At 38.4% G+C, this 25697-nt stretch overlaps 1 protein-coding gene across 5 annotated transcripts in view; it reads left to right on the plus strand.

Annotated features, from left to right (window-relative positions):
- The window catches only part of SEC24D (SEC24 homolog D, COPII coat complex component), a 107356-nt gene that overhangs the window by 4324 nt on the left and 77335 nt on the right, over positions 1-25697 (plus strand). For 3 of the 5 annotated variants that reach the window (XM_030313165.1, XM_030313166.1, XM_030313167.2), the window contains exons 3-6: positions 9038-9167; positions 15432-15580; positions 16814-17089; positions 17360-17490. In XM_030313165.1, the coding sequence (XP_030169025.1) occupies positions 9038-9167; positions 15432-15580; positions 16814-17089; positions 17360-17490 (686 nt within the window). The remainder of the gene's footprint in view (positions 1-9037; positions 9168-15431; positions 15581-16813; positions 17090-17359; positions 17491-25697) is intronic. The other 2 variants (XM_030313168.2, XM_032592909.1) reach the window with 1 other exon arrangement.

Raw genomic sequence — 25697 nt, forward strand, 5'->3', positions numbered from 1 at the left:
CTATGATTTATCCAAGGTCACAGAGCTGGTGGGGTAGCCAGGATGCATACCCAAGTATCTCAAGAAAACAAACAACAAACTCTAATACACACCTAAGTAGAACATTCAGTATCATTCACTCTTCCTTCCTCTCTTCAAGACAGCCATGTTTTTAAGAAATTACTTGCTTTCCTCAGTGACTCTCCATCCTTGCCTTTCAGTCCCTCCATGGCTCAATGTAGTCTGCTCCATAGCTTGGGCCCCATCCACTCTTCCCCTTCTCCCACCAAGGTCATCAGTGGCCCTAACACCAGATGCAGTAGACACTCTCCTGTCATCTTTTGAATTTGACACTGCTTATGGCTCTTCTTTGTACAAAACTCTCTTCTCCTTTGGTTCCAGTGACACCATATTTTATTATTTTTCTTGGTGGCTTTTTGGACATCTTTTTCTAAGGAGTCCCCTACCCCTTCTATATGACCATAAGTATTGCTGTTTCTCCTTCTTTGTTCTTCTTAATTTTTTTTTTAATTTTAAGTAATCTCCATGCCCAACTTGGGGCTTGAACTCATGACCCTGAGGTCAAGCGTCGCATGCTCTACCAACTGAGCCAGCGAGGTACCCTTCTCCTTCTTTGTTCTGTCATCACCCCTCTTCTCTCACTCTATAGGTATTTCCCTAGGCTGTAACCTTCCATATGAAGTACTAATCTCTCAGATCTATTTCTCCAGCCCATATGTCTCTCTTAAGCTACAGACTCTTATTTTCAATTGCCCACCTGTGTATGTGGGCACATTGAACTCATCATATCCAAAATAATTCAGAATGTTTTTCATAAAACCTACTTTTCCCTGGCATTCCATATCTCACCCAGCATCATCATCATTCACTCAGTTATCCAAATTAGAAACTTTCACTATTAAAAACATTCTCTCCTTTTTACCTTCTTCAATCCAACTGTCCTCCCAATTTCTTTTTTAAAAACAATTTTTTTAATGTTTATTTACTTTGGGAGAGAGAGAGAGAAAGAAAGAGGGAGAGAGAGAGAGTGCTGTCAGCACAGAGCCTGATGCAGGGCTCGAATCCACGAGCTGTGAGATCATGAACCAAAGTTGGATGCTTAACTGACTGAGCCACCCAGGCGCCCCCCTCCCTATTTCTTTTGGGGAAATTGTAAACCTCTTTCCTACCTGCTTCCTCCTCTCTATCTTGTCACTCGTCTTGTTCAAGCCATCCATTTCTCATCTGGATTACTAAAATAGTCTCTTAACCTTCTCTATCTTCAGTACTGCCTTTCTCCAGACCATCCAGTCCTGTGCTAGAGGGATATTTATTTATTTATTTTTTTAAGCTTATTTGTTTTGAGAGAGAGAGAGAACATGCAAATGTGAGCAGGGGAGGGGCAGAGAAAGAGAGAGCGAATCCCAAGCAGGCTCCGCACTGCCAGCACAGAGCCCAAAGTGGGGCTGTGAGGCCGTGTCCTGAGCCAAAATCAAGAGCTGGAAACTCAACCCACTGAGCCACCCAGGTGCCCCTGGAGGGATTTTGCCTTTGTTTTTCTTAAAACCTTTTATAGCTTCCCATTGGCTCTGATTGAATTTTAGGCTCCATAGACCTTCATTAATTTACCCATTTTCTTTTTTTCATCTGCCAAATTATCATACCTGTTATTGCAGTGGTACTAAGCCATTAGTCGTTTAGAGTCTGGTTTGTACTGGTGCTCTCATTTGCACTCCACACTACCAGAAGGTGGATCCATGCCTTCATGTTGTCCTCCACACTCCTGCTTTAGACTCACTTCAAGTGCTGTGCCTACGGATGTTTCTGACCACTGTTCTTTGTCAGGCTTGTCTATAAGTCCTTTTTTCCTTTTGTGTTCTTCTAACATCTGTGCAGGCCTCTATACCATTTGCCACACTGTAGTTTGATAGATGTGCCTGGAGCAGGGAAGGTACCCATTAAATGAGTGTGTGAATGACAAGCCGCTCCATTCATCAGCAACTCTCTGGTGTTTACCAGTATTAAAACAATAATAACAAGGAAACTTCCTCTGTTGGATTAAAACCTTCACACTTTAAGCCTTTTTCTGCTTATTCAATTCTCAGATGGATACCGGGCTATCAGACTCTATAAATATACCTTTTTGTAAAATATGGTGTTTTTGTTGAATTATTTAAGGCTGTTACTACATTACCCTAGCCTTTATTTCTCTGGGCTGAGTGACCCTAGATCTCCTAATCTTCAGTCATCAGGTGCCTTCTTTTCTAGTCTTTTGGTGACCATTTTATTGGTTTTGTGGCAGATACAGGCAATCTAGTTGTGGTTCTTTGAAGTATCTGTTCTACCATAGATATGAGCAGTGCTAACTCTTGTTTTGTGTTTCTCACAGATCATACCTCCATTTGTGCCTATTGTGTGATGCTAGGGCTATGTAGTAAAATTTAACACATTTATTGAGTGAGAAAAATACTTGCAGCAATATAACAATGAATAAAATAAACCTAATCTCAGCCTTTAGAGTACTTACTTACCTAGTGGGACATGTGTCAAGTACCTTGATAGTGGCAATACAGGGGGTGTAGTAGTATGATAAAGGAGATGGAAGGTGGTATGGAAGCACATGTCAGGGGCACACAACCAAGACTTATGGATAAAGGGAATCCTCCTGGAAGAAATGACCTGGAAGATGAGTAAGAGTTGGCCAGGTAGTGAGGCAGCTTAGTGGGGTCAGGAGGTGGCACTTTTGAGCCATTTGCAAGAGGTTCAGCATGGCTGAGATGTAGAGTGCCAGCAGTGAGGGGTATGCCTGGAGTGGAAAGCAGGGCCATCTTAAGACTTTATTTAGGCTTTATTTTAAGGTCAGTAGGATGCCACTGAGGCATTTTAAGCTAGGAAGGGTCATAATCCCATGTATATTTTAAAAAGAGTTATATTCTACATTAGAAAGGATGGAGAAGGCATCAGACCTGGACATACTGCTTTCTGGAATAGGGTTTCTCATCCTCAGCACTGTTGACACTTGGGGCCAGTTAATTCTTTGTCGTGGGAGGTTGTGCTGTGCAGTGTAGGATGTTTAATAGCATTCTTGGCCTCTACTCAGTAGATATCAGTACTCCCCCTCCTATCCCCACCTGACCCATCCCCATCCCCACGCCTTGGCAACCAAAAATCTTAGACATTGCCCAAATGTGTCTTCAGAGGAAAAATCATCCCTGATTGAGGACCACTGGTCTGGAAGCTGAGAGGCAAGAACTAATATTGATGTCCTGGAACTACGGGCGATGGAAGTGGTGAGGCTTATAATAAATAGCAAACTTATATACATACACTACCAGGCACAGTGCCTCGGGAAAAGTAGTCATTACATGTCCATGCAATAGGGAATTTATCTTTGTTTTATTTATTTAAAATTATATATGTGTGTGTATGTATGTACTCATATATATACACATACACACACACATATATATATTTAAGCATGATAAGTGCATTCCTTAATCACCATCATCTATTTCACCTGTCCTCCCACACTCATCTCTCTAGTAACCATCAGTTTGTTCTCTATAGTTAAGAGTCTATTTCTTGGTTGGTCTCTCCATCACTCTCTTTTTCCCCATTTGCTCATTTGTTTTGTTTCTTAAATTCCACATATGAGTGATATCATATGGCATTTTTCTTTCTCTAATTTTGCTAGAGTTAATACCTATTCTTCTCAAACCATTCCAAAAAATAAAAGAGGAAGGAGAACTTCCAAATTCATTTTATGAGGCTAGTATCACCTTGATACTAAAACCAGATAAAGGCACCACAAAAAAAAAAAAAAAAAAAAAAAAAAAGAGAGCTACAGGCCAATATCTCTCATGAATGTAGATGCAAAAATCCTCAACAAAATATTAGCAAACCAAATCCATCAATACACTAAAAAAATCATACACTAACAGGAACCCTCTTGCTCTGTTGGTGGGAATACAAACTTGTCCAGCCTCTCTGGAAAACAGTGTGGAGGTTCCTCAAAAAATTAAAAATAGAACTACCCTATGATCCAACAATAGCACTGCTAAGAATTTACCCAAGGGATATAAGAGTGCTAATGCATAGGGGCACATGTACCCCAATGTTTATTGCAGTGCTTTCAACAATAGCCAAATTATGGAAACAGCCTAAATGTCCGTCAGCTGATGAATGGATAAGAAGATGTGGTTTATATATACAATGGAATACTACTTGGCAATGAGAAAGAATAAAATCATGCCATTTGCAGCAATGTGGATGGAACTAGAGGGTATTATTCTAAGTGAAATGTCTGTCAGAGAAAGACAGATATCATGTTTTCACTCATGTGTATCCTCAGAAACGTAACAGAAGACAATGGGGGAAGGGAAGTAGAAAAAAATAGTTACAGAGAGGGAGGGAGGTAAACCATAAGAAACTCTTAAATATAGAGAACAAACTGAAGGTTGATGGAGGATGGAAGAAAGGAGAAAGTGGGTGATGGGCATTGAGGAGGGCACTTATTGGGATGAGCACTGGGTGTTGTATGTAAGCCAATTTAACAATAAATTATATTAAAAAAATAAAAAAATAAAGTGCAAAAAAAATCATATATCACAATTGAGATTTACTCCCAAGATGCAAATGTGGTTCACTTTTTGCAAAACAATCAACATGATACATCACGTCAACAAGAGAAAGGATAAAAACCATATGATTATTTCAATAGATGCAGAACAAGCATTTGACAAAGTACAACATCCATTCATGATAAAACCTCTTTGCAAAGTGGGTCTAGAGGGAACATACCTTAATGTAATAAAGGCCTCATAAGAAAAATGCACAGGTTATATCATACTCAACGATGAAGAACTGAGAGCTTTTCCCCTAAGGTCAGGAACAACACAGGAATGTCCATTCTTAACCACTTTTATTCAATACAGTACTAGAAGTCCTAGCCACAGCAATTAGACAACAGAAAACAATAAAAGGGATAAACTTTTTTTTTCACAAGTGGTTTTTAATTTTGGTTTTAGTTTATCAGATCCAGGGCCAAGTCCAAGATATACTTTTCTGTGATGTTGTTTTGGTCAGGAGTTTTTTGTTGGTAGCAGAGACTATTATAGTAGAAAGTGATTTGTTAAAGGTATCAGGAAGCTAAGAGAATATAGAGAAAGCCAGAACCAGCTTGGGAGTCCATGGTCCATAGAAATGCACACTCCACACAGGACCATTCCATTAGCAGCCACTGCCTTTCTACCCCAGAACCACCATTTCCGCTTCCTGGCCAGGGTCTCCCAGTGATGTGTTGCTTTGCTGAATTTAGAATACATGGCAACTACATTTGTAAGAGGTTTATGCAATGGATGTTCCGTCTTTCTAGCTCAGGACCATACAGAAGGGCAAGCCAGAAAGGAAAATGGAATTGGTATTGAGTAAGCCAATCTACATCTGCCATGATATTAAAGACCAGTTTGTGATTTTAGATATTTTTCTTTTGGCATAAGCATAGTTATTAGTTCTTTCTTCTGGTATGGTTTTTCTTATTAAAATTATCGTACTGCTCTATAAAGAATTCAATTTCTCTTTATCTCTGACCACTTTTGCAAATACCTGTAACGTGATCAGGAGAAGACTGTGACTTTGCAGATAAAAGTGATACTGGTTTCCCTTTGCCCTGAGGATAGAGTCCAAGTGGCACACAGGACTTTGCAGCCTGACCCGACCAACCTGGACAACCTCTGTTCCAGCCACTTTCCTTCATAATCTCTCTGCACTGAACCTTCTGCCTGTCCCTGATCATGCCATGCTCTCTCATATCTTTGCTCAAGTTTTCCCTTCTGACTGAAACCCTCTCTCCTGTCTCTACACTAAGAAAACTCTTGCTTGTCTTGCAAGATTCAGCTCAACCAGTCCTTTCTCTTTGAACTTTTCCTTGATTTCTTTAGGAAGAGTTAGCTTGTCTTTCTGCATGTTACAACACTCATCACATGACACTGTCATTATTTGTTTACATGGTTGTGAATTCCATAAGAGCTCTCAGTGTCTCAAAGGCACATTGAATGTATATTGAACAAGAATGAGTTTGAAACGTTGCCATAGAGTTGATTTTCAAAAACAAAAAGGAAAGAACATTTTAGTGAAATTGGTATATAACAATACTGCTTGAATATATTAAGCTGTTTTTTTTTTAATTTTGTTTTTGTAACCAGAAATTTATTAACATGTGTGTCTCATGGATACATATGGGAATACTCAGCCAGAAGTAATGCTGAAAACTGTTTTTTTTATTTTCTGGAACTATATATGAGGATTGTTGATGAAATTGGTATTTAGCTATTACTTAAGGAATCCAATATTTCTGGTTTCTTGTAGTACATATAATTATTATTTTGGCACTAGTGTTGTGGATTTTCTACTTTTGTCCAAAATAATGTTTCAAAAATGAAAATGCAAGTGTACATATAATTATGGTGTATATGTTCTGTTAGAATATAAATCCTTGAAAAAAGGAGGACAGGGGCATATGGTCAGAAGAGAGGAAACCAACATTTGATGATCAGTTACCTTATTTATCAGGCATTTCTGGGTGCTATTATACCTATTGTCTTATTCAATTCTCAGAACAGTCCTTGGAGACAGGGAACACTACTGCCATGACACAGTGTTAAAAGTTGAGGTTTCAAAAGACAGAGGTGTCTTATCAGGGTCACAGCTGTTAACTGATGGGGGAAGGAATTCAAACCCAAGTCTATGTAACTGCATATCTCATGTTTTTCTAACTTTGCTGGCTTTGGAGTTTAGAACTTTGTATAAAAATGTGGTGTTATAAGACTATTTGGGTGCCTGAGTGGCTTAGTCAGTTAAGTGTCCCACTCTTGATTTCTGCTTAGGTTCTGATTTCACGGTTTGTGAATTTGAGCTCTGAGTCAGGCTCTGCTCTGTCAGCTGAAGATTCTCTCTTTCCCTCTCTCTCTGACTGTCCCCATGCTTGCACTAGCTCATTCTCTCTCAAAATAAATAAATAAGCATTAAAAAATATTTGTTGTTTTTCTTCTTAGTATATAAAAAATTGCTAAGTAAGACTGTGGCTGTAAAATTAATAAAACATTTTTCTTAAGTTTGAGGAATGCTGTTTTAAGAAAATAAAACCTTTTTGAAAGTTTTGATAATAATCATGAATACAGCCATTTCACTGGTTATATTACATTCTGTATTACCCAAGCATCTGAAAGCTTGCTGTCAAAAGTATTATGATGATAATATAAGAAACTTTAATTGGGCAACTACATGGTCATCCAGTTAATTCTCTTGCTATCTGAGAGAATAGGCTCTCTAGAGGAAGATAAAAGAAGAAAGGAGATGTTGGATATGAAATATCATCATGAAATCAAGTGGAGGAGTGCACAGAAGCCATCTAGGAGGTCACTGATAATGGTGCCAGAGAGAAGGGTAGAGTCAAAAGTAAGTTGAACAAGAGGTGCCTGGGTGGCTCAGTCGATTAAGCATTCAACTCTTGGTTTTGGCTCAGGTCATGGTCTTGAGGTTCATGGGTTCCTGCCCTACACTGCGCTGTCAGTGCTGAAGCCTGCTTGAGATTTCTCTCTCCCTCTCTGTCTCTCTCTCTCTCAAAGTAAATAAATAAACTTAAAAAGAAAAAGTAATTTGAATGAGTTGGTACAAACCAAGCAGGTTGGAAGTGGAGAGAACAAATAAAGACATATGTTGTCACAAATGATCTAATCGAAGCCTTTCATTTTGCAGTGAGGGAAACTGAGGTCCTTAAAGATAAAATTCTTACCCACACCATGCATGTGTTAGTAAATGGCCAGGTGGGGCCTTGAACTCCTCTGACCCACACTCAGTGATTTTTCTTCTGTACCACAATTACTCTAGAAGAGAAAAATGTCTGCAAATAGTTCTAAAGAGAGACCTTTAAAGATCTATTTGACAAGAGCTGCTTGTAAATGAAAACAGTTACTGCCAGGAGCATTTCGTCATCACAAGGGGTCCCACCTTGTGTATGACTGAGTGTGATAACTTCAGCAGTTTAGCACCCAGCTATTTGGAATCCTGGAAGAATTATGAACTCTGAAGGCTTGCTTTGCCTTTGTTAGAAAAACAGATGCTACTTTCCTTTTGTTTTCCTCATGCTGTAATTCAAAGACATTTTTTAACTTTTGATTTTGGCTCAGGTCATGATCCCAGGGTCATGGGATTGAGCCCTGTGTCCAGCTCTGCGGAATGTGGAGTCTACTTAAGATTCTCTCTCTCTCTCTCTCTCTCTCTCTCTCTCTCTCTCTCTCTGCCCCTTTCTACACCTCCTGTGTATGTGCACACACTCTCTCTCTCAAAAATAAAAAAAAAAAATAATAAAACACAAAGGCATTTTCAGAGAATTTTTTTCCCATAGTTAGAGTTAGGCTCTTTATGATACCTCATATTGTTTTGTTGTTGTTGTTCTTGGAGTTATTTTCTGAAATCCAGAATGGCATTTTTCATTGCATATTCTAGCATTCTTTGTGTGATTGTGTGTTCTATCAAGGTTTTTCTACCAAATGCAAGTTTATTTCTTCTGTTTTAGTTTCTGTTTATTTTATTTTATTTTAATTTTTTTAATGTTTATTTAATTTTTGAGACAGAGAGAGACAGAGCATGAGAAGGGGAGGGGCAGAGAGAGAGGGAGGCACAGAAGCTGAAGCAGGCTCCAGGCTCTGAGCTGTCAGTACAGAGCCTGATGCGGAGCTCGAACTCACGAACCATGAAATCATGACCTGAGCTGAAGTCGGACGCTTAACCGACTGAGCCACCCAGGAGTCCCTTAGTTTCTGTTTAGTATTGAGATAATTCTCTTCTTTCTGCTCTCCTATCATTATGATGGTCAAATAACTATGGGAGAACCTGGTGTTGATAGGTCTGTGATGGTTAATGCAAATTTAAAGGAGAACTTGTCTTAACCCATTTTTTCCCCTCCTTCCCCTCCTAGTTTTCATTTTTAACCTAATGGCATGGCATCCTCTCTCTTTGCACATTCATACTCTTCTAAATTCATGCCCTTCTGTTGCAGGTATGATGAAGCCAGCAGGGCCTTTGGGGGCTGCTGTCCCTGGGGGGATGTTGCCTCAGGGCCCTTCACCTCCTGGACCCCATCAGTTTGGCCAGAATGGAGCTCATGCCCAAGGGCATCCTCCCCAAAGGTGAGCTAGGTAGATTTCAACCCTCATTTGTATATTCTACTAAAATGGTCTCACAAGTCCCTTCTAAACTTGCATGTTTATTGATTGAAAGTTTGACCTCTTGATTCTGCCCACACCCTTGAAAGGACTTGCTAGAAGACTGCCCTAGGAGACAAAGCATTTAGAAAAGGTAGGAGGGGGAAGAAAAAAACAATGCTAGTACATACTAAAAAATATATAAAAAATTACTTGTATTAATACCACACATTTTAATTTTGGATTATATTCCTCTTGTTTTAGAGTTCTGTATTAATCTCTAATTCCTTCAGATGTCTATGGCCTGTATTCCCCAATAAATTTTAAATTCTCTATCCTCTTGAATCTTTCATAGAACAGATCTCAGTGCCAGTAGGTGCTTCATAAATATTTTAAAAATTAAATCATATTGTGGCCAATGGTAAAAACTGGATTTGATGTGGAAGGTACACAGATGCCGATGAAGGATTTTTGCAGGACAATAGTAAAAACAACAGAGGAAATAAATCTTCTGTTTGTGTTTTTATAATGAATTCAGGAAGGAAAAAGTTGAAAGTTGGAGGCAGGCCTGAAGAAGCCACGATAGGAGATGTAGGAGATATGTAGAGATGTGCACCCCACTGGGGACTGTCACCTGGGAGGGGAGCCAACATCACACCTTCCCTGCTGGAAGTCCCATTATTGTTTGTCCTGTGAGCTGCCACTGTTGAGACTCCTAGTGCCAAGCTGTATGTAGTGTTTACTTTGGAATTTCTCCAAGGGTTACCTGGAGGCTTCATTTCCCAGGTTCCTTTCCCAGGCTGTTAGGCTGTAGGGTTGGGTGGGAGGAGTAACCCCTCAGTGTGAATCTGGACCCTGCTGCTGCTGAAGCCATTTAGTTATCCTTTCAGGGAGCCTGAGAGTAGTCCCTGTTAGTGGGAAAACTCTCTGGAATTTTAAAAATCGGCAAGTTAATTCTCTTAGAGGCCATTGGTGAGGTTCATACTTTCTGGCTCGTTTGTCATGATAACTTCTACCATTGGAACGGTTGCTGTGAGATACAGAGTGAAGGTTAATGCAGGAAACAGGATGAGTGAGTCTAAGTAATTTGGTTTATGTGTGGTTTAACAAGGAGCACAAAGTCAATGGACCTAACTCAGGACCTGAGTAGTCTCATTAGCAATGGTGGTGGGGCACAAGGATCAGAGTAGAAAGGCTAAGAACGAAGATGTCTTTTCTGGCTCAAAAAAACCCCAAAAAACAAAAAACAAAAAACAAAAACAAACTAGTTGTGTGATGCTGGTGAAGTTTCTGGGCCTCTAGGCCTCCTCATTTTCTTCACTTGTAAAATGTAGAAATAGAACTCCTAGTCCAGAATACAGAGGAGAAGATCTGGAAAAGTTTATTGTGAACTGCCAGCATTTCAGATTTTTTTTTTTTTTAAGAAGAAATGCAGAAATTAAACATCTGGTTTGAAGCTAAGAAAGCTTTTGGTGACTGATATTAGCCTTGATTGTATTGATCTTTTTGTTTCTTTCCATTTGTTTCACTTGAATTAGGTTCCTTAGAAATAAGTAAACTGTGGATTTTGCCATCAAGACAGACCTTCGCCGTGTGGTTCTGAGCTCAGCACAGAGTCTGGCACAGTGAAGAGTGTAGACTGTGTAGAGTCAGGACATGTTTGCTACTCTTGGCTGAGGCAGCTGTTCCTGAGTTCCCTCATCACAATTTTAACAATAATAATGTGGTTGTAAGGATTTTGATGATTAATGCTTGCAGAGAATCTTGCATAGTGTGCAATGCCCAGGAAAGACTCAATATGTGTTAGCAGTTATCAGTACCATTTTCAGTGGATATAGAAAGTCTACTGTCTGTAGCTTGTCCTTCCTACTCATTCATTCTAGCTTAGGAATTTGGTTTTATTGTGATTCCCAGGGAAACCTTGACAGATTCCCCCCCCCCCCTACTATTTGCTTACTTCAACTTGAACTTGAATTAAAGATTGGAAATGGGTTTAAAAATGAAAAAGTCATGGAAAAGTCAAGTATTCAGACTCAGCGTCCATGTTTTCCATGTTAATTTGCCCTCATGGGACATATTTATGTGTATATAGTTAAATGAAAGGGCAAAGGACACAATGATTATGCAGGTGAATCACACAGGGATGGTCAGAGAGTATAGATGGCTCGCGACATCTTCGTGTGACATCACAATTTCTTTGATGATTATAGCACTTCATAGGTGTTGTTTGTACTTAGAGAACCCATCAAAAAAATCTCTTAATTTTTACCATATCTAAACTGTCTACTAAAAACAAGATATAAATCAGTTATGTTGATTAAAATTTAAAAATTAATAATTTTTAGTTTTAAATATTGCTCCTTCATAAGCAATGCTTCATAAAATTTAAAAATCATACTTAGTCATTTGTCTTATTGATCTTCGCTGAGGCAGAATAAATGTCTTAAACGTGTAAATGGTACCAAAGTTATCTTCAAACTGTTACTGCTGGGTGGGATTAACCTAATGAATAAAATCTATAACTAAAAATCCATTTTTTAATTAGAAGAGGAAAAGTCAATTTTAAGTTATCTATTTTGATCAAAAAATGATGGATTGGGGTGGAGAGGGTATGAAGAGGAGACTCATCTTCCCCCATTAAAGCTGATAGGGTGAAATCTGCTAAGAACTTGGTTGCAGTGAAAAGGAGGTATCAGGAAAAATAAGAGAAATAGTTGTTTTCTCTTTATTTCTTTTTTGTTTTCTTTTCTTTCTTCTTTGTGTGTGTGTGTGTGTGTGTGTGTGTGTGTGTGTGTGTGTGTGTGTAAAGCAGTGATGTTTGGTACAGGTTTTGTTTACTCTGTGGACTGAGTATTTAAAACCCAGGCCATTTTACTTCAGGCCAATCTTGAAAAAATTGTTATCTCCACATTCTAACAAACTTCAGCACAAAACTCACTACTTGAACAATTCATTGCAAACTTAAAAATAAGAAGTATTTGAAGTTGAACAGGCCACAGACAATGCAGTCAACTCTCCAGAGGGTTAGGACTAAACTGAGCCTAAATATTCATGTTTTATTAACCCTCTGATAGTAACTCTTTATTGACTGCTGTTTTTGGGGGCACCTGAGTGGCTCAGTGTGTTGTGTCCAACTTCAGCTCAGGTCATGATCTCACGGTTTGTGGGTTCGAGCCCCATGTCAGGCTCTGTGCTGACAGCTCAGAGCCTGGAGCCTGCTTCAGATTCTGCCTCCCTCTTTCTGCCCTCCCCCACTCACACTGTGTTTCTCTCTGTCTCTCAAAAACGAATAAACGTTTAAAAAACTTTTTTTTGACTTTTTTTTTTTATGGTGAATCTGCCCTTTTCTGACATTCATTGAAACAATAAATTAAAATATAGAATTGAATGTTTTCTTAGGCCAGAAACCTATTAAATGAAGGAATGAACATGAGAAATATTTAAATCATAGGATTCTTAATTTTAACCACATTATATTTATAGCACAGAAGGGGATCTTTGAATTCTATCTGCTCATTTTTTCAGTTTGAAAGCTGAGAGCTATGGAGATTAAGTGGCTTGCCTGTAGTCACACATCAGGGTCTCCAGGCTGGGAGCCTTAAGACCTGGATTCACACTTAAAACTCTGATACCTCCCTGCTGTGTGACCTTGGATTAACTAAGTTAGTAAAGAAATGAAATTGAAAAATATTAAACCATGTTTAATATTTGTATGTTTAGAGGCTCCTGGGTGGCTCAGTCGGCTGAGCGTCCTACTTCGGCTCAGGTTATGATCTCACAGCTCATGAGTTCGAGCCCCACGTCAGGATCTGGGCTGACAGCTCAGAGCCTGGAGCCTGCTTCAGATTCTGTGTCTCCCTCTCTCTCTGCCCCTCCCCCACTCGTGCCATGTCTCTATCTCTCAAAAATAAATAAACGTTAAAAAATATATATTTGTATGTTTAAAATGTTCTGTTAATTTCTTTTCCCTTATTTATTTAGCCCTTTAATACTACTTTACTCTTAAGTAGTATTAAAATTGCTTTTAAAATTCAAATATGTTTAAGATTTATAACATTTAAGTTGGTTAGAAAAAAAATTTATTTCTAAAGCCTCATTCCCAGGACATATATTAAGCAATGAAGGATAAGTGGCATTTATGGGTTAAAAGCATGGCCTAATGGTTGTGTATTCTCTCATTCTTTATTTTAAATCATCAGCCTTTTGTTAAGTTAAAAAATACTGAAGGTTGCTTGTGTCATAACTTCGATTTGAAACATACTTCATCCTGTTTGTACTATCTATATAATAAATTATTCATATAATTTTATATTTTAAAAATATGATTAACATTTGTGAAATATTTGTTAATATATTTTAGATAATTTTTTTCTTAAGCAATTGAATAATGTCCCCCTGCACTCAATTTAACTGCTAGTTCTCAGTTCCTGCTTATTAGATCCAACTCCTATAACAATACCTCATTCTACATCTACTAATATATTCTTATATAGAATGTACATTCTGCCTGTGTGCAAGTATTTCATGTATGTATCTCTCATAACTTTTTTAAAAAGACAATACCATTTCTTCAAAAAAAGATTTTTAATCAGTGAATTTATAAAACATATTAAGACAATTCTTGAAATCATTTCTAAGTGACCAACAATATTTTAAATGTGTCAACACTAGAGTTATGTTTTGCCCTGCCTTTTTTACTCCTAGTGTCATTAATAAATTAGAGAGATAAAGGAAACTTTTATGTGAGAAGTTAACTTTTATATTTTCTATCTTTATTCAGTTTTGTTACACAAATTATTTAAATCAAAAGATGCTTAATGTAACTGCATTGGTCTGGTTTCAGTTTTTGACAGGAGAGGAAATTGACAGCTTTGCTAAGCAATATTGTTTGGGCTAAAGTGTTAATCATTGTAACTTTATAACCCTTTATAACCAAGTATTTGCTATACGATAGCTTGTACTTTTACATAGAAATAGCATTTTGATCATCATCCATTTAACTCAAAGTGTGGGATATCATCATTCTGTAATATACTTAACACCATACAGCATAATGGTCTGAAGGTTAATTGTAAGTTTTGTTATAGTAATTATTCAGTTTAAGATATATGGAGGAAAATGACAGAAGAGAATTAGTGTGATGTTTTGGAAAGTGTGCTTGCTTAAGACCTAGGGAGAGGTTAGTCCTGGTTTTGTCACACACAAATTTTGGGACTTCAGGCAAGCCACTGGCCTCCCTCAGTGGCAGTGAAGGATGGAAGGCAAGAGCGTGGGCCACTAGGGATATAGTTTCCAGTTTATGGAGAAATTGAAATCAGAGTATACTATCTGGGAAATTTTCATTTAACATTTTTATTTAACACTAAAAATTAAAAGGAAGTTATAATGTAATTTGAAGGGAAAGTTTTAACTTTATTCAGCAGATGAACTACAATAGGAACACTGTTCAGATGGAATAAACATACAGTAAGTCCAAACTAAATTAAAGGTTAAAGCATGGTGAAATTTTTAGATGAAAAAGAATGACTTCAAAACTTTTTACTGAGTTGTTCACTTTCAGGTCCTGTTTTGCAGGGAATGTCCTGATTGCTGAAATTAGTGTGCAGTTGACATTTTATTTTAAAAAGCTGGGTATGGGGCGCCTGGGTGGCGCAGTCGGTTAAGCGTCCGACTTCAGCCAGGTCACAATCTCGCGGTCCGGGAGTTCGAGCCCCGCGTCGGGCTCTGGGCTGATGGCTCAGAGCTTGGAGCCTGTTTCCGATTCTGTGTCTCCCTCTCTCTCTGCCCCTCCCCCGTTCATGCTCTGTCTCTCTCTGTCCCAAAAATAAATAAACGTTGAAAAAAAAAAATTAAAAAGCTGGGTAGGGTATAAGGATAATGATCATAAAGATACAACTACAAAGCATTTTATTTTTCTAGTTTCCGTTCTGTTGATCATTAACCCTGGTATAGATAAGGCTGTGGTGGACTCAGCTTCCAACTGCATTTCCAAAGCTGGTTCTCTGTTTACATTAGGAATTTTTTGCTAAGTATCTTGACATGTTGAGCCTGTGAGCATAGATATGAGATGATGTTACATGATTCATTTTAAGTTTACACTCAGATTAATTAAAGACTTAGCCTAAAATATCAGTCATTGCCCTAGTGCCCACAAGATGGGCTTATTTAATTTTACAAGTTTTTGACATTTGTTGTTTATCATTTCATATGAAACTATGATACTGTTTAACATTCTTTTTTCTCTCATAGATTTCCAGGTCCTCCACCTGTCAACAGTGCAGCATCCTCCTATGCACCATACTCACCCTCTACACAATCGTCTTATCCAAGTCCTGCATCCACTTCATCCATCACCCAGCTGGGCAGTCAGCTCAATGCTATGCACATCAACAGCTATGGTAACAGTTTCATTAGTAGTGTTCACTGACTGTCTATTTCATTAGCATTTTTAATGAGGAAGGTTTTCTCCATCTTTAAAACATACATAACTCTGGCACACCATACTGAAGTAATTTTTTTGACATTTTTATATAAATCATCTATTACGTATGGCTATAATTAATTTTTTTCCTGATGATGCTGCCATTTATTTCGAAATAGTTTGAAGACCCTCAGAAAACCTTACGTTCAATATTAGAGTAATAAAAAAAAATTTCTGACTTTACAAATAAACATAGAACAGTGAAGTTATTTTAAGAAATGTGAGGTTAGGTTTACCCTTGTGTTGTTTATAATGGGGCCCTAAAATGAAAAATATAATACTCCTTGTTTCACAGTGTGTTTTGATTCTGTATTTAAATCATGAAAAGAATGGAAGCTCAGATGTTGTGAGGCAGAAAGGAGAATAATAGGAGAGAAAACAGTTACAGTACTGAGATTTGTATCAATAGAAATGCTGTATATTCCAAGTGTCATAGGAATCTTCACTGTAATAGGAGCATAGTCAGCCATTGATCTTGATGAAGAATGTTTCCATTACTTAAAGTTAGTTTTCTGGAAGTATCTGTTAAAAAACCCCCTCTATTTCCTATCTTTTATTGATTTCAAGATGGGTAAGTCTCCAGTGAAGCAACTAAATTTCACATAATCAGAAATAGAAAAAATAATCTGGTGTCACATCTATTTCCAATATGATTAGAAAACATGTTAGTGGCCCATCTCTTCTCCCTTGTTATTTCTACCTGATTCTGAAATCTATTTGACCAAGTCAAGCACAGGCCACAAATAATTTATTGAATGTATGAGTTACCTGGATCATGCTTGTTACATGATAAAATTTTCTTCTATATGATTTTTTAGGTTTTGTACCAAAATACAGTTCCTTAATTAGTGACATGTATCATGTAAAGTTAATGCAACATAGTTAAAATTCATCCCATTAATTTTCTCACCAAATGCTTTTACTCTTTAAAAATTCTCCAATTGTGTAAAATGCCCCAAATAGCATTTGTATAGCTTTCTGAATGAAAATTCATCTTGTGGCAAAAAAAAAAAAAAAAAAAAGAAATTGGTGTATAAGTGTGCCTTCTTGTTTTATGTCAGGAAAAGAGGTGTCCCTGTTACGTACTTTGTAGAAGTTGGAGAGTTGAGAAATTCAGTGTTCAGTGGTCTGGTCTTCTTTTCTCACACAGGTTCAGGCATGGCTCCCCCTGGTCAGGGGCCCCCCGGCCCTCCACCAGCGCCTTCCTTCCAGGGTCCTCCACGACCTCCGCAACCATCTATTATGCAGCCTGGATCTCAAGTTCTCCCACCACCACCCACCACACTGAATGGCCCTGGGGCCTCACCCTTGCCTCCGTCAACGCACAGGCAGGACGGGTTCCCTGGGCCTGCTCCTCCGAATACCCAGTACCAGCCCCAGCCTCTTCCAGGACAGAGCCTGGGCACTGGATATCCACCGCAGCAGGGTAAGCAGCTTTGCTCTGTGTTACTAGGCATCCATCACTTACTTTTAAGGAAAGCTAGTTTTCGATTAGCGTGGCAAATGTAGAGAAAAGGGGAACCATAGACATTCACACTTAACTCTCTTCCCCTATAGACATTCACACTTAACTCTCTGCCTTTATATAATAAGATGAAAAAATGCAGCATGCTTGACTGAATAGTGTAATATGGTCAGTGAACACTGCATCTGGGACTTTGGGTTCTAGTCATTTCTTTTTTAAATTTTTTCCAAGCAGCCAACTATGGTCCCCAGATGGCAGGTGGGCAGCTCTCCTACCCAGGAGGCTTCCCTGGAGGTCCTGCACAGATGGCTGGTCCACCACAACTTCAGAAGAAGCTGGATCCTGACTCCATCCCCAGCCCAGTAAGTGCTCTCTCTCACTCCCACCATCTCCCTCACAAAGGACCATTCTTTATTCACTGTCTCGGAAACTCTTCAGTTTGTTAGCATTTATCCTGTCCTTTATTGTTGAAGCACAATACCCATCACATAGAGGCTTCCTTCTTTATGTATGGGGGTGGGGAAACTGGGTTCTGGCATATCAGGGATCTCCATCACAGAAAGCCTGTGTAGATTTTTGTTGTTGTTGTTGTTATCACATAAACTTAATAATACTATTGATGTTTATATTGGCATATATTAGCAGTGTTTATTGATTATTTAATGAATAATTAGTAGAGTATATAAACATGCTAGTTTAAATAAATAAAGGACCCTTTTCAATAAGGGTAAGATACCCATAGGAAGTGAAAGCACAAGGTATTTTACATTTTGCCTATTGAAAATTGTTCTATATAAAATTAGAGCTATAACTTCATTCTTCTCCATCCAAGTGATTTTCTTTGGAAGATTACTCTTTCGTAATTGTATCAGTCAGCTTTTATTAGGTTATTCTCCATAACACACAGTCCCCAGTTTTACTTCCAAACATGAAGATTTATTGATTGCTTAGGTGACCTGTAGGCTGTAGCAGCTGCAGTTTGGCTTTAGGTGCTGCTCTGTGTGTCCTTATCATTCCAGAAACCAGCATGAAGGGGCATCCTGTGTTTGGGACATGTTATTATCACGAGAAAGGGAGAAAAGAAAGAGAACTGGCCAAAAGGTGCAAGAGTTCTTAAAATTTTTGCTCAGATGTGGTACATGTCACAACCACTCACATGCCTTTGGCCAAAGCAAGTCATAACAAAGCCCTGGGTCAATGGGGCAGGGATGTATACTCCTGCTTCAGGAGAAACTGCAAGTCTGTATCAATGAGCCCACATGTATAGTCCTTTTGGAAGAATAATGAAATTGATACAGTTAACTTGGGTCTTTGAAGTGGTTCTATAAACATGAGTAGAAAAAGTTAGAGATAGCCCAAAGAGTACAAAGAGCTACCGTATTAGCCAACTTTTGCTATGTAATAAACCATCACCAATCTTAGTACCCTACAGCCACTATTTATTAATACTCATGAGTCATGGGTCCTCTGGGCAGTTCTGCTAGTCTGGGCCAAGTTCGATGGATTTGGTCTGAGCTTGCTTGTCAGCTGGAGGGTTGGCTGGAACCTGAATGGCCCAGGATAGTATATTAACTCTCTGTGGCTGCTGTGCCAAATTACACAAACTGGATGACTTAAAACAATAGAAGTTTATTCTTTTGTGGTTCTGGCGGCCAGAAGTCTGAAATCAATGTGTTGGCAGCGCTGTGCTCCCTTGAAAGGCTCTATAGGAAAACCCATTCCTTGTCTCATCTAGCTTCTGGTGGCTGCAGGCATTTCTTGGCTTATGGCCACATTACTTTTATTTCTGCCTCTGTCATCTTGTCGCCTCCTCCTCTTCTTTGTGTCTTCTCTTGCCATCTCAAAACTCTTTCTTCCTCTCCATGAGGAAGTTATGCATGATTCCTTTCATGGCCCACCCAGGTAATTCAGGAGAAGAGCTTGTTTTGAAGACTCTTAATTTAATCAGTTCTTTTACCATGTCACAGGTAATAGTCAAAGGTTTCAAGGATTAGAACATGGACATATCTTTTGGGAGGGCCACCACTGATGGTGTTATTCATGTGCCTGGTACTTGGACCCATTTGTTAGTTGGGAATGCTTGGACTGTGTTACCAAGCAGGCTAGCCTGGGTTTGTTCATGTGACTGTGGGAGAGATCTGAGAGGGAAAGTAGGAATATGCAAGGCCTCTTGAGGCCTTCCTTGGCTTGGAACTAGAACATTGCACTTCTGTGGCATTCTCTTAGTCAGAGCAAGTCATAGGATCACCCCAGAGTTAAGGAGTAGAAAGATAAGACTCTGCCTTTTGATGGGAGGACCTGAAAAGTCCTTGAAAAAGGCACACAGAGGTAGAGGATTTTGGTTATTTTTGTGGTCTACCCACTTATTCTATGTTTATTTGAATATAAACTTGAAGATTTGTGATAAAGTGTCTGATCCTATAACATGTTAGAAATTAAGGTTTAATGACTCTTAGTGCCTTTATAGATAATTATGTTACCAGCCATTACTTTTATGGCTTAATATTATTTCATTATTCTAGTTAAAGGAATATCCTATATTTACATTGAATTCATCATTTTATCTTAACTTCTTGTTTCTCTGCTTCTATATAACATCTATAGACCCTCTGGCTCATTCCACTTTGTTCTCTGAAGTTTTTAGCTCCAGGTTCACTGTTAATCTCTCCAGTACTATTTTTTGTCACAATTATTGGCAATTTTACTATCCATCTTTAGAAACTTTCATTTCTTGATCTTCTTTGCTCCCAGTGTTCTTTTCATCCACCCCACCTCAGTTATCCATAGTCTTACCGTTAATCTTATCATAACCAATTACAGGGAACTTCAACATCTCAGTTGAAACCATCTTATTTTCCAACCACTGCCTCATATATTTTTGGCTCATCCCCTTTAGGACTACTCAAACCTGAATAATGATTCACCCATCAGGACATAACTCACCACCTTTTCTCTTATACCGCCTTCATCTTCTCACTTATCTTATGCAACTTAGATTATTTGATCCATGATTATAGGTCTGTCCCTTATATCCTCTACTCTCAGCTCCTTTGCCCCTCTCTCTCCACTGAATTCATCTAGAAAAATCCCATTTGTTAGTAAACCAACTCTCCACCTACTCCATGCCTGCACCCCAGATGCTGCCTGGTACTTGAGAAAAGTCACACCGTACTTTTAATTTCTGACCACTGAACTAAGGTGAACCTATAGTTGTGTGATTCTAAAACCTGGCTGCACAAAAGAATTGATGGTGGAGCCATAAAAATATTGATGCCTTGGGGCACCTAAGTGGCTCAAGTTGGTTAAGTGTCTGACTCTTGATTTTGGCTCAGGTTATGATCTCACAGTTTGTGGGGTCGAGCCCCACATTGGGCTTAGCAATGACAGTGCAGAACCTGCTTGAGATTCTTTCTCTGTCTCTCTTTTTCTCTGCCCCTCCCCTGCTGTATCTCTCAAAAATAAATAAGTAAACATTAAACAAAAAGTTCTGGTGCCTTGCTGCCCCCTGCTAACTTGATTTAATTAGACTGGGATATGGACTGGACATGGAGATTTTTTTTTTTTTTTTTTTGAAGCTCTCTTGCTGATTCTAATGTGTAGCAAGTTTGAAGACCATCACTCATTTTCCTGGTGACTATCATTTCTTCTCTCTTCAAACTCCTAACACTTCCTTCCCCTTTCTGACTCTTTACTGATAATCTTGTTTGTTATTTCAGTGAGAGAATAGTAGCAATCCAAAAAGAACCTCTGCATGCTCCGCTGCCACGTCTCCCTGCATCTGTGCCCATTTATCCCCCTCTCCCATTACTGTGAATGAGCTTCTCCTCCCAACCAAGGCTATCACCTCCTAGATTCCTTATGGCCTCTCAAGGATAACTCTTCAGCATGTATCTCCTATATTAGAGTTCTGCAAAAAACCAGAACCAACAGGATATATTTGTATGTATCTCTGTCTACCTACCTACCTACCAACAGGATGTATGTGTGTGTATCTATCTATCTATCTATCTATCTATCTATCTATCTATCTATGTATCATCAACAGGATGTATGTGTCTGTCTATTTGTCTAGCTATCAATCAATCAATCAATCAGTCAATCAACAGGATGTATGTGTCTGTTTATCTATCTGCCAACAGGATGTGTATGTATATCTTTATCCATCCATCCGTCTATCCATCTATCCATGTATCTTTCTATTGAGAGAGTTATCTTAAGGAAGTTACCCACTCAGCTGTGGGAACTAGCAAATCTGAAATCTGAAGGGCAGGCCAGCAGACTGGAGACACAGAAAAGAGTTGATTTTGCAGCTCAAGTCCAAAGACATCTAGAGACAGAATTTCCTCTTTCTTGGGATTCCTCAGTCTTTTTCTCTTAAGGACTTCAAATGATTGGAAGTCCTCACATTATGGAGAGTAATTTGCTTTACTCAGAGTCCACTGATTAAATGTTAAATATATTAAAACATTTTTTTTTCTAAGGCACTAAGAGTCATTAAACCTAAATTTCTAACATGTTATAGGATCAGATACTTGATCACAGAACTTCAAGTTTATATTCAAATAAATATAGAATAAGTGGGTAGATCACAAAAATAACCAAAATCTAAATTGGTGTTTGACCAAAACCTGTGCCTAGCCAAGCTGACATATAAAATTAACCATCACATTCCTCTTTCCTGCATCATTTATACTTGTTTCACGGTAAACTTTAATTTTTCACTGTCTAGATCATTTTCAGCAGAATATAAACATCCTGTAATACCTTCATCATTAATAAAAGAAGCCTCCCTTGGCTTTTCTCAAATTCTCTATCTAGTTTCTATTCATTTATTGGTTCTTTTATAGCAAGAAATCTCCAGAAGAATTGATTCTGCTGTATTCAGTTCATCTCCTCCCTTCTTCTCCTGAACCTACACCAGTGTAGATCTCTTTACCACAGCCCCACCAACACTTGGTGCTTGTCGAGGTCACCAGTGACTTCCATTACCAAATCTAATGGTCCATTCTCAGATCACATCTTTCTCAACATATCAGCAGAAATTTGACACATCTGCTCATTCCATCCTCCTTGAAACACTTTTTTTCATTTGGTTTCTGGGATACCACCACTCATTTACATCTCTGCTTATCTCACTGGTGGCTCTTTCTTATTTCCTTTGTTGGTCTCACCCTGTCTCTCTGACCTCTTACTATTAGAAGTGTCCCAAGGCTTCGTCATTGGACCTGTCCCTTTCTCTGTCGACATTTACTCTATAGATTGACACTCAAAAGCGTGCTGCTCCCAGGATGGCACCATCGGCATCAGCTGGGAGATCACTAGAAATTCCTATTCCTAGGCTCTACCCCAGACCTACTGAGTCAGAATCTTTAGGGGTGGGGCCTTGGAATCTGTGTTTAAATAAGCTCTCCAGATGATTCTTAGTTATACTAAGAAGCACTGATGTAGGTGATCTCATCTATTTACATGGCTTTAAATGAGGATTCAGATATTCCTAGTCAAGGTATTTTCTTGAAATCCAGATTCCAATCCCATTCTTCCAGTTCCTCAGGACCCAGATCCGGGAGTCATCCTTTGTACTTTCTTTCTTGCACATTGTCCTTTACCTAATTCTGTTGGTCCTGGTCCTGGCCCTGCCTTATGTGCCTATCCTCGTTCAAGCCACTATCATCTTCCCATATCAATTATTATAACTCATCTCTCTGATCTTCCAGCCTGCACACAGCATCCAGGTTTATCCATTCAGATTTTGAATCAGATCATGCTGTGACTCAGAACAAAACTCTCCAGTACTCCTCCAGTTAAAAACCAAAGTTCTTACAATGACCCGAAAGACCCTACATCATTTGCCACCTCTGACTCCCTCATGCCTCTCATCTCACACACACACACACACACACACACACACACACCCCACCCCTCTGACTTGGTCTCTTACCCCTCTTCTCCATCACTTTGCTTCAACCACACCAGCCTCCTTATTATTCCTTAAGCATACCAAGTGTACTCCTGCCTCAAGATCTTTGCACTTGATATTTCCTCTGCCTAGATATATACAGGACATGGCTCATTTCCTCATTTCCTTCCTGTCCTCATTACTCATCACCAGTGTCCCTTATACTGTTGTACATATCACTTCATATCCACAGTACTTATTATTACTTGACATAGATCCATCTTATTTATATATTTATTTATTGTCTGTCTTCCATACAGTGTTAGTTCCCTGAGGTCAAGAATTTGGTTTTGTTCTCTACTGTGTCTCCAACAGCTAGAACACAGGCTGGTACATAGTATATACATTCATACAGTTGTTGAATGAATGAATGAATGAGTGTTAACAACAAAAGCAATAATAACCAGTAGTGCTGGGATTCATCTGAGACCCTTAAAATATATACATACAGGTCAGTCCAGTGTAATTTTTATCATTAAGGTAATGAAATAACAATATCAGATAGAGCCTGTTTATTTTCCTATTCCCAAAGTTACCTGCTTCAACTGACTAAATAATCTCTTCCTTCTGGAAAGAAAATGTAAAATCATGTTTACTAAATTCCTGTTACATGCTAGTCCTGAGCTAAGTGCTCACTCTAATCCTTTTGGGTAGTGCTATTATCCACCTTTTGAGAGTGAGATCACTGGTGTCACCATTGAAACTCTTCCTCACTCCCTTTCTGTATCTGCAGGAGGATCACTGAGAAGTGGGGCTCTTCCTATTCCCCTCTTTCTCACCACCCTGAAGCTTACATAATTCTGCTTTGAGCAACCTGCCTTAAATGTGCACACATCTCCTACCTGGCTTCTCCCTTATTGTTCATTTATCTCAAGAGAACCACTCTTTTTTTCTTTCCCAATTCTGTGATCCCAGAATACTCTATTCATAGAAGATAAGTATAAAAGTAACTCTAGTGGCAGATCTTCTGAAGGAAAAGAAATCTATACATTTTGAGGTATCTTTGACATTATCAAAAGTCACTGTCATCAAATCAAAATCCTTTAAGTACCAAGTCATAGTAAAATATCTCTATTGAAATTTACATGCATTGTTAAATCTCCAGGCCTGTTTTTCGAGAACATGCATTTGAGGTAAAATTAAAAACCTATAGTATATTTTTAAAAATTACTAGAAGTGGTTTTTAAAAAAAATTTTTTTTAATGTTTATTTTTGAAGGAGAGAGAGAGAGAGACAGCATGAGCAGGAGAGGGTCAGAGAGAGATGAAGACACAGAATCCAAAGCAGGCTTCAGGCTCTGAGCTGTCAGCACAAAGTCTGACACAGGGCTCAAACTCACAAACTGTGAGATCATGACCTGAGCCAAAGTCGGATGCTTAACCAACTTAGCCACCCAGGCACCCTCAAAATTACTAGAAGTGTTTTAATATTTCTTACTCCCTTTATAATATTCTAGCCAAGATGTGAATTAGTTTAGAAATATAATTACCACATATGACATTGTTTCTTTGGAGCCTGTGCTTTATAAGTTGCAGACAACTAATTTAAAAACAAATTTTTTTTGGAAATATAGTCTATTTTAAGGTTGGAAACTGTTCAATATGTAGATTACTATGCCTTTTAATTTGCTTTCATATTTGACACTTCATTGGTTGAAGTGATTACCATAAATTTTGATTATATAAAAAGTACTCCAATTTTGAAGGAGCCAGGTTAACCTTAGGGTGGAAATATAGGATGTAATAGTGTTTTGATTTTTCTGTTTGCTTCTTGTCTCTGTCCATGGTAGCTTTTGGTCTCTTCTGTATCTTACGGTAGTTCTGTTTGGAGCATATTCTTTCTATATCATTAATAAGAACTCAAATCCTGTGAAATTAGAAAAAACAGAAATGTGTGGATTTAAGGCAGTTTAAATTTATTTTTGAAATGCCATAAAACCAATGATATCAATGCCAGCTAGGGCCTGGATTGGATGAGATGGGAGGGGAAAATGGAGAAGGTAACATTTCAGAGTTTGGGGAAGACAATTTTCATATTAATAGTTTCTTTAGGAATATTAAAAACTATATATCCTCCAAAGCTGTGTAGTACAGTCTGGGCACTTGTCACATTTTTCTGTTTTTTCCCTCTTTACTTTTTAACCCCTTGTCTCTTGTCACAAAAGAAGTGAGGGCAGGGAGAAGATAAAGAGGTAGAGGAAGGTAATTATTAGGATGCCTTCTTGTTTTCTTCTTAACTCCAATTACTAGATTTTGCTTATTATTTTCATCCCTAGACAACTACAACAGAAAGACAAATTTTTATCTCTACATTATTCATCAATATTTATTTTAGAGACATATGTGTCCAAATTAGATGACAAAACCTAAGGACTTTCGTGACTTCTCGTATCTGTACAATAGGCAACTTCCATGTGGAAACACTATGTTGTTCGTTTTTTACAGTCTCAAGGTGGGGGTGGAAGAACTTGAATGGCAAATTGAGGATCAAGAGGAACTTAAAGTAAAAAGGTGTTTTAGGTTATATTGTAAATCATTTATTCTGCATTTAATGATTTTAGCCTTGTATATTTTCCTTTAACTACAAAAGTTATTTTCTTTATAAACTATTTTC

Source organism: Lynx canadensis, chromosome B1, assembly GCF_007474595.2.
Source record: "Lynx canadensis isolate LIC74 chromosome B1, mLynCan4.pri.v2, whole genome shotgun sequence".
Taxonomy (NCBI): domain Eukaryota; kingdom Metazoa; phylum Chordata; class Mammalia; order Carnivora; family Felidae; genus Lynx; species Lynx canadensis.